The sequence below is a fragment of the Nematolebias whitei genome, chromosome 6, assembly GCF_014905685.2.
Source record: "Nematolebias whitei isolate Nwh7 chromosome 6, NemWhi1, whole genome shotgun sequence".
NCBI classification, from domain to species: domain Eukaryota; kingdom Metazoa; phylum Chordata; class Actinopteri; order Cyprinodontiformes; family Rivulidae; genus Nematolebias; species Nematolebias whitei.
Genome location: NC_056503.1, coordinates 35,969,516 through 35,982,015, shown reverse-complemented (window position 1 = coordinate 35,982,015; position 12,500 = coordinate 35,969,516). Strand labels below are relative to the sequence as shown.

Here is a 12,500-nt window from a genome sequence, read left to right as displayed (position 1 = left end):
GTCGCTCGTTAGCAGCTTTTTGAAGCAATCACCTTCTCCTGTTACAGCTGCTGTGAAACTTTTAACATCCACTCTGCACCGCTTGGTTCTTTCTGCGTGTACAGTTATGCTTTTCTAACATCCATTATCTTTTGTTTCTCATACTTAGTTTGTTACACAGTTGAATCAGTTACCCAGATGTAGAAAAAACAAACAAAAAACAAGAGTTATGCATTCTCTGTGGCATGTTCGTTCATGTGTCCTTGGCAGAGAAAGTAAAAGCACATATCATATTAACTCTTCTATAGTAACAAACATGAAAAAGGCAAAGGAAAAAGGCAGTTTATGTCAGAAAAAATCAACAAAGGCAAAAAAAAAAGGCACAAGCTGTGCCTCATTTTACAAATAATTCATTAATGAAATACATACGTACAGACACTTCACAATTTAGTCCAACCTCTGTAGAGCATTAAAGTCCAAAAGTCGTTTGAGATCTCACGAAGGCTGCGATCTTAGTCTTAATGCTGCGTTGCAGAACCACACCGAACCGTCGAAGCACTGAAGTTAAGACACTCCTCTGATGGTTGGCATTGAACCACAAACCAAAGTAACAAGCCAGCAATTACCAATAAAAAAAAGCTTCCAGATAAAGTAACGTTAGGCCGTGTCACCCATTTGAATGAGCAGTGAGCATTATAAACCGTTTTATTCATACCTTTTGCATGTAAAAAGGTCAAGTACGTACAGTATACCACAAAAATTACAGCTACTCTGCGTTTACTCTGAGGTATATTTTTGTGGTAAGAACCCTGTGTTTTAAATACTGACACTATTTGTATTGTAGGAAAGGTAGACTTGTGTCCTTGTAGCAGGACGCACCAGGCTTAACAGTACACTGAGAAACCTAAAGATATGAACCCCTCAATGATAAGTGAGTGAAAAATCTTTAACGTGTTGTGTCATACTCAACCAACACGTTTTATTACTGTAAGAGGAAGCTTATTTCCTTTGTTTTACTATTTATATACATTATATATTTTCAGAGCATTTTTCAAGTGAAATTTACCCCCAGAAAAAAAAAAGAGCCATTGTTCTAGTCTTCGGATGAGATTTCCAACCCGGGAGGATTCAGCACGATGTTTCCTGCTCCATGAGTATAAATCAAACTTCTAGGGATTTTAAGAAACATATTTGTTACTGGGGCTGGAGCAGGGAGGGCTGACGTGTTTTCTCTTCCTTTTCCCTTTTTTTTCCCAGGAGGCGCCAGTTTAGTGGAGTCCAATGGCTTGAAGGGCAGGCGGGTCAGCGTAGAGTTCCATAGTTTGGGCCCTCAGAGTCTGCACTGGCCAGAATGCCTGTCTGGTCCTCCTCGGACTGCCTGCGATGCAGGAAGGAGGTCAGATAGTGGTAAGGGTTCTTTTTGTTTTGCTTTTTACTCTTTCTGTGGAGGCTGAGCTCGTCTTCGTCTCGGGGTGTCTCGGATTGCTGCTGGGTCTGAGAGGGAGACGCATCTGAAACAGAGGCATAGCGTTAACACGTCGATTGTAACGTCGGCCTGTCCGTCTGTTCTCCGAGCGTCGGACCGACCTGTTCTCCTCGTGGACGTCGTGTTGTTATTGTTGTTGGCAGCCACCCCCTTTGCTTTAGTTATACAGTGGTGTAGCAGTGCTGGTAATCTCTCAGACCCGGCAGTAGCACTAGACGCACCTGGAGGTCCCCTGGAAGGGCGACAGACAGCACAGCGCACAACGTTCCGCGTTAATCCGGCCGTCACATCTCAGAGAAAAGAACAGTGCTTTCATCACCATTTCCAGTAGCTGCTATATGAGTTGATGAGCCTTGAGCTTCTATTGAAGCTGATGACTAAGATGATGATGTTTCACTTTCTATTTGCTTTGATGGATGACAAAATTACGAAGAGAAAGAAGGAATGAAGAAGAAAAAGAGAAAGAATAGTTTGGCAGAAGGTGTCAGTGGAGTTATTGCTCTTAAACAGTCACTACATTAAAGACCCAAGTCAGCGTTTAGATGCAATTAAAAGTATTTGCCAAAATCTAGTTATAGGTGCTGTAATCTAAAATTAAAAGGGATCTTTCATTTTTGGACTAAATGCAGTAAGAGCTGCAGGTTTGTGCGGTAACATTACCTACTGTACTCGGGGTTTAATCTTTAAATAGTGACTGCTTTAGAAATGCTGGCAAGACTGACCTTTTTGCTGTATTCAACTCATAAAATGAAAATAATTTCTGCTTATACCAAATTATTCCTGTGATGACGAGGAGTTATTTATCCTTCAAAATTCTCCAATATAGCAAGGATTGATGTGCTGTACGTTGTGGGTTGGCAGCCTTTGACACACGTTTCTACGTAACGACACAAGAACTTTACCAACGAACACCAGAGTCTTAATAAATCTAGCTGCATCAAAGTGAGGCATTTAGGCTGGACTGGAGGGCTGGACTGAACCAGCTGAGGTGGGTGAAATTCTTAGAGTAACTCTGAAAGTTTGTGACTTAAGTAGACAGTAAACAGGAAAACCTTGGATAAATATTACAAATATTTTATCACATTTCAGAAAGATGACTTATGTAAATATAGGAAGGAGTGAACTAAAAAACTTTACATTGTAATGATTAACTAATCTCACGTTAGTGTTTTATTCCCACACTAAATGTCCAATTACCGGTAATTGAATCATGTTTGTTTTCTTGTCAAAAAAAAAAAAAGAAACGATTACAATAAAAAAATTCATTTGAATTACAGTAATCCCTCGCTACTTCGCGGCTCGTTTTTTGCGGATATGCTCTATCGCGGTTTTTCAAAATAAGATAGGACATGACACACAATTAGGTGATTGATGGATGAGCAACACGATCGGCATGGAATTTGTATTAAAATAAATTATTTTAAATTATTTAGCACCTGCGTGCAGCCCACAGCTGTGGGAGAAGCTTCCTCCTGCACTGTATCATACCTCCACTCTGCACCGGAGAAGTGGGCGTGGCAGAGAGCAACCATGGCAGAGAGCAGCCGTGGCAGAGAGCAACCATGGCAGAGAGTTGAAATCACGATATGCTGTGCTCTTTTCTAGAGCGTTTAGAGTTTAGAAACATTGTTTAGAATATTGCAAGAGCGCAGGAAGGGTTTAAAACACCTTAATATATAAATAAATACTGAAATAAACTACTACATTCTATTTGTACCATTTTCCTACTTTGTGGTTTTTCACTTATCGCGGGGCTTCCGGGTACAGATCCCCCGCGATAAATGAGGGTCTACTGTACACTTAATCTCACAGAAATATGTAAAAAAAAAAAAAACAACAACAGTGTATTGAAATATTGAATCTGTCTTTCTATCTGTACAGATAAAGACAATAATAACACTTTGTACGATTTTACAGATGAGTGAATTACATCAGACGTTTTTGAGTTTTTACGACCAAATGGGGAAAGACTTCACCGCTAATGGTTGCATACATGTCATTTTTAACTATTATGTTTCTCCAACATAAAATAATTTTAGGGTTTTTTTAAGTTGTTTTTTTTTTTTGTAAAAATCAGGCATATAAATTTTTAACTTTCCACTTTTTCTCCTGTGAATTGGTGAAAAGTATATACTGCCCACTGCACACTGTATTCACTGGTTAACTGGACATCATTAACTTCATGCAGACTCTCTCACTGGTATATTTTCATCTTTAAATCACTTCTTGGTCTGTTGCCTTCATACATCTCTTCCTACATGTCTCTGCGTGAGTGCAGCTACGGAGTGCGCTCTCAGGACATTATTACCTGCAGTGTTCCCTCAATGAGGACTGAACTAGGCAAAAGGGCCTTCTCCTATTCCGCCCCTGTTTCCTGGAATATCTTACAAAAAGATTTGAAGCTCTCGACCTTGACCTCTCTAAGTGTCTTTAAGAATCTGTTGGACACCTGGCAGGGTCCAATGCTGACATGTTCCTGTTTTTAGTTTTCTACATTTGTCTTGGAATCTAGCTGTTTTTTTGTTTTGTTACCTTTTCCTTTTAGCCATCCTATTTGTAAAAAAAAAAAAAAAAAAAAAAACTGTAGTATGCTTTTTTATAACTGTTTATTGTTGTTGCTGTTGTCCATTGTTGTCATCTTTCTTTGTTGAAATCAGGTCTCTCTTGTAAATGAGTCCTCGAGGCTCAATGGGATTTACCTGTATAAATAAAGGTTGATTGATATATTAACTGCTTAAATCTCATGTTACTCATTCAACCTTTATTTGTATAGGTTAGTCACATTGAGTCACGAGGACTCATTCACAAGAGGCCCGGCACACCAAACCGAGGAATACGTCACAAAGTAGAGGCAGATATGGCGCATCGACTCATTATAAACCGTACATATTTGTCAAAATATGAGGAATAAATACCTCATCTATGAGTCCTTTGAAGGAAATGTCTGAAATGTAACCCTAAAGGACGTTTTCAAGCCCTTTTCTGAGTAGCACAAACAACTAATGATGATGTTGAGCAGAAAAGCCACAACATTTAGCTATTTTCCTTGTCTGCTAGCGAGGCTTTTTTAAATACCAGCAGAGAAATACTGACATCCAAACATGTTTAAAGATTTCCTCTTTAAAATGACATCAGAAAGTCTGCATTAGACTACGGAAACAATATGATTCAGACCACTTTCCAGGGGTACAAGCAGTACACTGATGACCTGTTGCTGAGAGATTTGAATAGTGAACGTTTGTAGTTTGTGAGATGTTTGCTTTTTCTGGACTGGAATTGAACAGGGAATGCAAGTAAATCTTAATGTTTTTGATGTGAGATATTCAGGTGTGTAGAAGTCACACTGTGTAGAAGAGAGGTAGATTTTTTTCTGTCCAAGGTGGTGCAGAGTGACGGATCCCGGCAAGTGGATGGAGTTAATTTATCCACCAAGGTGCAACAGTGGAGCCAGGGCTATGAATTGTTATTTATTTTCAAATTACCCTGCTCATAAGATGGGTGGATGGACAGAGACATTAAGACAAACATATGGAAGGCATTTCGAGGTACACTCTTCTTCGCTCCATACCGGTGGACAATAACCGCTTTGAACAACAAATCAAGCCACATCTCTGGAACTGCTCAGGATTCTGAAAATATAATTAATTTAGTTTGAACAAATACAGGTATGACTGGATCCTTGATTTGGTGTGATGGTTCACATTTATTTAGCTTTAAAATTTATTTATAAGGTGCCTTTCATTGAACCCAGTCATGATTTGGATAAACATTAAAACAGACACAATTGTGTTGAAGTAACTATTAAAATAAGAGGAAAGCAGATTTATTCAATTACTTTGCCCTAGTTTGTCTAAATACTGTAAATACCTCACCAATGAAATCCTTTGTGATCCGGTTAAAAATAATTGAGATAGAAGTTAATTTTTTTTTTTTTTACAAACTGTCTTTATTTTTTAGCAAATGTCTTGAAGCAGTTGGAAAAGGTTGCCAAACCCTCTTAAAGTGCAAGTCATTCAGCATTTCTCTGAATTCCCAAACAAAAATTTGCCACGCTATAAGCAGGAAACAAACAGGAAGCTGAGGAACTATTTTCATTTCATGAGGGATACATGCCAAGTTGAATGAAAAACGATCAATGTCTAATCAGCACAAAATAAAACCATAATTTCCAAAAACCTCTGCAGTCTGTTCTTTAGGCAGCTTTACTATTTAATAAACACTCTGACCATTTTAACCGTCCAAAATTGCGTTTTTGGATTGTTAAAAGCAGCCAAGCTGAGAAGCTAAGCTACGAGCTAAGCTAACAGGCTGACCTCGGGGAAAAAACTCTCTTGTCAAAGGTCCAAAATTCAGTTGAAACCTGTGCCTTCATGTAAAAAGTTTTTTTTCTCTGCAAAAAGAAGCTGAGAACTTATTTATTGATTTTTTTTTTAATTAAAAGCTTTGTGTGACAAATGCTATGCTAAAGAGCTCAAACCACACTGAGAATCCACCATTTTGAGAACCAAAAAACAGGAAGGAGAGACAGCTCATGTCACGTCAAGGTGCCTCCCTCCCATTTTTCTTAAAGAGACACACTGCTCGCTCCCTCACTACCCATCCTTCGGTTCAGTCTTATACTGTTATCAAGTGGTCAAAAAAATGTACTACACACAAAACAAATTACCAACATTTCTTCTTAAATTTGACAATAACTAATTATTGTCAAATTTCAAACAATATTATCGTTTATCGCAATAATTTCCGAGACAATTTTTCACCCAGCAAAATTTGTTTTCGTGACAGGCCTAGCTGTCGCTTTCAAATAGAAAAAAACATGAATCTGAATAATTTCACAACGCTGCGCTCAGCTTCAGTGTGGTCAAAACAGCTTCAAAACTCGACTCAATCTAATCGAATCAAGCTGTCGTGGCATAAATACTGTATCAAAAGGAACAGAAAGCTTTAGAGGCTGCCCGTCATTTGTCGCTGTGGAGAGAGAGACTGAGAGCCATTAGCAGAGGGGGAGTGGGGCAGAAAATTGCAACAATCCTGGATAGAAAGAGGAAAAAAAAGAAAACATTTCTAATATTAAATAAACTGAGGGCAAAAAGGCCCTGAGTGTTAGAAGACTTCCAGATACAGAAACACTGTACATCACACTTTGATAAACATGAACACTGCGTACAGAGGCTTCACCATGCTGACGGGAGGAGATGGCAGGAAGAGGAAATGGCCGTTAAAGAACAAGTCACATGACAGGAAGAAGAAATGGCCAATAGAAAAAACGGTCACATGACAAGAAAGAACGGAAGCACTAAAGACGACAGATGTGACGGAAGAATTTAGTTTGAGAATTGTTGTTATTTGTTTGGTCAAAGAGAGGAGTTTAGAGAATGCATGCATGGCATTTTGCACATGGAACAAAGCTTTAAAGGGGAATACTCGAGTCTGTCTTTTAAGAGCGTCCTCTGTTGATTCAAGGCTTGTCTTTTTACTTATTTTGTTATTTTGTTGCAGGGTTTAAAACCCACATTCAAGCTATTAAAAAAAAAAAATGCTCCTGAAGCGTGCTCAGAAGCTTCATTAGTGGGCCACGCCCCAGCAGGCACGCACTGATAAATATGTCCTGCAGTCGTGCTTTCATTAGTTCGCTTGAATCCAACACAGAGGAACGACCCGAAGCGATTCCCCTTTAAAGGAGAGAGTGATTAGAGCCCTCCCCCTGCTGACCCCCTTCCCTCTCAGACATGGGTCCGACCCTTACCTATTGTGGCGTAGGGGACCGGGTCACAACAACGCTGCCCAGATAGCTGAGATCAATCAAAAACAAATCAGGTAAGACCCTTACCCTCTACAAAGCAGCAGCCCTATAAGCTACCCTTTTGATTCAAGGCCAGTGAAGAGTGTAGTCGAAATGCGGCCTCATGGCTTTAGCTTCCATTTGAGCTGTGTGGTGTGTGTAGGGGTGGACACTACAGAACTCTGAAGCTTGTCTTGTGTTTAAAGATTATTTAAGGGTTTCATTAATCTGTGAATGTTAAACAAATTTAGGGAAAAAGAAAGGTTTTGTTGTTTTTTACTCAAAACTAAAAATGTTTCCATCCCTCATGGAAACAGTTTTCATGTAACCTTAATGAATAAAAAAACCCTACAATTAAAAAATTATACATTTTGTGTTTAAAGGTTTCACATTTATTTTTATTCTCCAGCAAAGTACACGATTTGTCATTTTAGCTCCTCCGATCAAACTTTTGACCTCAACTTTTGGGTTAGATGACATTTTATGTTATTTTATTTAAGAAACCTTTCATTTGGGAACTTATTTAGAGTAAAAAAATACAATCCCATTGAAATAAATTAATAAAGTGGACATGAACTGCGGAGGAAAATAGGGATTTGCAAATATTCAAAAGTGCTTTTTTTTGCCATTTTATTTAAGAAGAGCATACAGCTCTTAACTCCTAAAATGTTTGTTAAATTTAATTTGCACACCCTGATATTTTATAGGAGAGAAATATTACTAATTGAAACAAGTAACCGCTAATAAATATCAGATGTCCTGCTGAAGGAAGCCAATTAACATTCAAATGATAGTCATTAAATACAAAGAAAGCTACGACAGAGATTTAGGGCCACTCTAAAAAAATAAAATAAATTACATTGCCACACTAAGAATTTTAAAAAAAAGCTATAAAATTACGAGAATAAAGTAACAGAATTACGAGAATAAAGTAATAGAATTACGAGAATAAAGTCATACGAGGCTTTTAAAATTTTTTACAGCTGTCGTTAATTTTTTCCCCACGAGTCGGATCTACGACGCAACCTGTCAATCAATCCAGTAGGCATGTCAGCAAATTACCAATCCGAAACTAAATAAGTCGTAATACAATCTTAATTATTGTTTCTCTTACGCAAAAAGTGTTCCAATAGTGCCACCTACTGTTGTGTTTTTGTATGCTGCTTCTGGAATGCATATACATGACGCGTCATTATGTCATGACTTTCATTTTTGTTTCCGTTTGAAAACGGCGTTCAGTGAGAGAAACTATGTAATCTGTTAGCACATCAGCATCAGAATATTATCAATATCTGGACTTTGAACCTGCTTACAGTAAGGTGGTACACTCCAGCTCTCTGCAGGTAAGGAGCATTTAGCTTTGGATTGGTCATTTGTTGACACGCCTACTGAATTGATTGACAGGTCGTGTTATGGATCTAACTCATGGAAAAAAATTAACGACGGTTGTAAAAAATAAAAAAGTCTGGTACGACTTTATTCTCGTAATTTTTATGGCTTTTATTTTATTTTTCTTAGCGTGGCAATGTAATTTTTTTTATTATTATTTTTTGCATGGCCTTAAAGCTCCATCATAGAAAGCTGATGTTTTTTCAATAGGTGCTTGTAAAAATAATAAATCTTGGTAAAATGCTTCACTCAAGTTTTATTCCTTCTTGCTCATTTATCACACTAAATTTATTTTAGATGCTTTTTTTTTTGGCTAAAATTAAATAAATAAAAAAAGCACTATTTTTTAAGTGAGGGACAGAAAATATAGAATGACTTTATAAAATAAACTATAGGTTTTTGGATTTGATATTGTACTGCTTTAAAAAAACGTTCATTTAAAAAATTGTTTACATGTTTTTAGTGTTTTGTACAAATATTGAAACAGAAATGCACTAAAACTAAAATCTAAATGAACATTGTGCACTAAATGCTATAACATGCCTTCAGCATATTGAAGTAAATATGCTCCTAATTACTTCTAAATGGAAACACCAAGGTACAAGTGTGGATAAATACTTGGGAAATTAGGAAATGAAAACAGACGAGGAGACGAGTCTCCTCTTTACGAAATATACATCTACTTTCTACTGGAATGGATCACCTACCCTGAGGCTGATATCTGGAGCTGAGAGGGTTCTGAGGGCAGCATCTCCTCTTCTGTCCTTCTCTGGGATGGCCTCTGCCCGAAAACATCCCTGCCCTCCGGAGGGGGGGAGGGGGACTGGGAGGGGTAACTGGCTGCGGTGGAGGCATAGGACATATGGTAACTGGGGCTGGACTGCTTGGCGCCCTGGCTCTGAGTGGGAGATGTGGTCAGGGAGGACCTCCGAGAAAAGCTGACGGTGGCCGAGGGCTGCAGGGTGATCTCTGGCATCTCCAAAGACCGAGAGGTGCGAAGGATGCTGGGTCGTGGCGGGGGCCGAACTAGAATATCTGGGGAACCTGGCTGGGTGCTAAGAGGGCTTTGGGAGAGTGGAGAAAGGCGGGAGGGCTGGAGTACTAACGGGGGTAGGCTGGGGTCTGCCCGGCGCCCTGCCCTCGGGCTGAGCCAGGACTGAGGGCTACTACTGGGGGCTGTGCTTGGGCTCCCTGTGCGGGCTGCCGGGTCAGGGTAAGGCAACACTGGTACACCCACACCGTGGGCCGTGTGTCTGAGCTGGCCGAGACTCTGGGCCTGTTGCATAGCTAAACGCCTAACCGGAGGCCCCAGGGGCCTGTCTCTGCCTGGTGGAGCCACAGGGACCTCCAGCTGCAGAAGTCCAGGGCTTGTTGGATCTTTTAGGGGAGGGAGGTGAAAGCGACTAGGGGGGAGAGAGTGAGGAGGGTAAGGGGGTGGATCAGGGAGGTCCTGGGGATGACGTAGAGGATGGTGTGGTGGGTATATAAATCGTGGACCCTCTAGACCCAGAAAGGGTAACTCATGAGGGTGCCAGCTTTCAGGTGAGCGAGGAGGAGGGCTGTGGGTGTGAGACAGAGAATGACCAGAGGCAGTGTACTGATGGTGCTCCAACTCTCCACTTTCCTCAGGGATGGAGGGGTAACCAAAGGGCCCCTCGGTGGTGCCTGGGGGAGAAGACAGAGCGGAGCTACGCGGGCTGATGTCAGGCATGTAGAAAGGTGGTGGGATCCCTGATTCAGCACGGCTGCCTAGATATCCATAAAACGGGCCCTGGGGGAAGCCCCTGTAGCGGGAAACTGGCGCCTGCCCCGAGGCGTGAAGTACTCTGCCCTCTGCAAAGCTCATACCTTCCATGGGCCTGTGCAGGCGAGGACTGTAGGTGGGGGGCTGCGTTGACTCCAGGCTGGAGGACGTTGGGGAGAGTTGAGGCCTCAAAGTGGGCATGATGGGTGGCAGAGGCCCAGGGTCAAAATCATTCTCCTCGTCAGACTGCCGGAACTCAGGGTACAAGTCAGACTCCTCAGCGAAGGGGAAGCCCTGGATTCGGCGAAGAGGTGGGCTGGTCTCCATGACAAAGCGGCCGTCGGGACCTCGGCTTATCAACTCAATGGGCGTGGTGACCTCGGCCTCATGTTTAGACACGCTGTATTTCTTGCTGACTATGGCACGCTTGGTTTTCTTGTAGAAGGAAAGCTCTTTGTCTTTATCTTTCTGAGGGCTGGGCAGCTTTCTGACGTAGAGGCCAGGACCATGGGAACCCTCTGATGAGAGAGAGCGGGGTCGAGATGGAGGGGAGCTCTCTGGACTTATCTTCCCTGATGATAACCTAAAAAAAATCATGCAGACACAAAGTGCTGAAATCCAAAGGTAGCGTGGGTTGAGCATTTCTAGGAAAATACCTTTGATGCCGTGAATCAGTTGACATGATTGCAGTTTTTAAATAAAACGAAACAATACAAAGCCAAAGCACTCATTCAAAACAGCCATAATGATCTACAATATGAAAATGACAAGTTTGGCATTAGCAACAGCCTCGGGATACAGGCTTTAGCTAATGAACCAAGCCACTGTGATGGGATGAGAGAAGAACCAATAACGCAACCATGACAACCGTATCACAGATTTATTGAATCTGCATCTTTCTGAGCAGACATGAGACCAATTTTCATATGCTACACCAAATGGATATGTGAGAAAAGCAGATGACGTGTAACCAGGCCTCCTTTGCCAACACCAGGAGCAGCATACTCAACGCTTACTGCACTGAGTCACTGAATACGTACTCAATACTTTTAGAAAACATGAAGAATTTTGCTTTAATATGAATTTTCAATAACACTATAGGTTTCCTTTGACTGCACATATAGGAGTGACCTAACATTAAACAGAAGATAAACTGCATTTTTTTTTTGCCATGTCCAGAAGATCATGCAAGCTTCTTGCATGTTTCCATTCTTTTTCAGAATAGGCCTCGAACTTTAAGAGTAGCGTTTGTTTTCTTGGCAGGACTCAATATTTAAGGCTCCCTATCCCCAACAGTCAAATGATTGGACACCATTTCCTACAATTTGGCCCTCATTGCATTATTTGTAAAACGTTTCGCAGTAAAAACACAGACGAATATGGCTTGTCTGCCACGGGCATTTCGCCCATCTCTCTTCATAAGAATGAGTTAGGAGGTTTTGTTCACTGTTTTGAAATGAAAGATAGTACAAATCTACTGGGTATTATCTGTAAACTAAACTCTGCATGCTTGTTGTAACTCAGCTTGTTAAACAGATAACTTATCAAGTTCCCAGTGTTATTTTAATAGGAGCAGAATGAGGGATTTAAACAGTGAATGTTTGTAGTTTTGGAGATGAGTGTTTTTCTGGACTGGAATCAAACGGGGAACACAAGTAAACCTTAATGCTTTTAGTGCAACATATTCAACTGGGTAAGACTTACACTGTGACTAAGAAGAGAAGAATGATTTATTTATGTGTCTGAGGCAGCGCAGAATCCTGGCCAGTGGGGAGAGCAATTTTATCCACCACCAGGCGCATTGACAGAGCCAGGGGGTGGCCAATAAAGGCCTTGTTCACTACTATAACATCATTCTTCAGCCACCTCACATGCCACTCGGCTTATTTTTGACCCAATAATTTGAGGAATCTGTACTTTTAAATAATATAAAAACTAGAAGGCCCATGTTAGGTCAAGAAGGGCATCCGGCGTAAAAATGTTTTCCAAATCTCTCATGCGAGTTTGCTCGCTGTGACAACCCGTGAAGAAGGGGGCAGCCAAAATAAATTTACTTTTATTATACACTCTGTGTGTGTGTGTATATATATATATATATATATATATATATAGCTACATAG

General features: G+C 40.6%; 1 protein-coding gene across 1 annotated transcript in view; it reads right to left on the bottom strand.

The window, feature by feature from the left end:
• Window positions 1-983: 983 nt before the first annotated feature.
• Window positions 984-12,500, bottom strand: part of igsf9ba (immunoglobulin superfamily, member 9Ba) — a 111,150-nt gene continuing 99,633 nt past the window's right edge. Inside the window, exons 18-20 of the mRNA XM_037677582.1 lie at window positions 9,344-10,963; window positions 1,567-1,697; window positions 984-1,490 (exon numbers count right to left, since the gene is read on the bottom strand). Coding sequence (XP_037533510.1) covers window positions 1,282-1,490; window positions 1,567-1,697; window positions 9,344-10,963 — 1,960 coding nt within the window. The 3' untranslated portion in view covers window positions 984-1,281. The remainder of the gene's footprint in view (window positions 1,491-1,566; window positions 1,698-9,343; window positions 10,964-12,500) is intronic.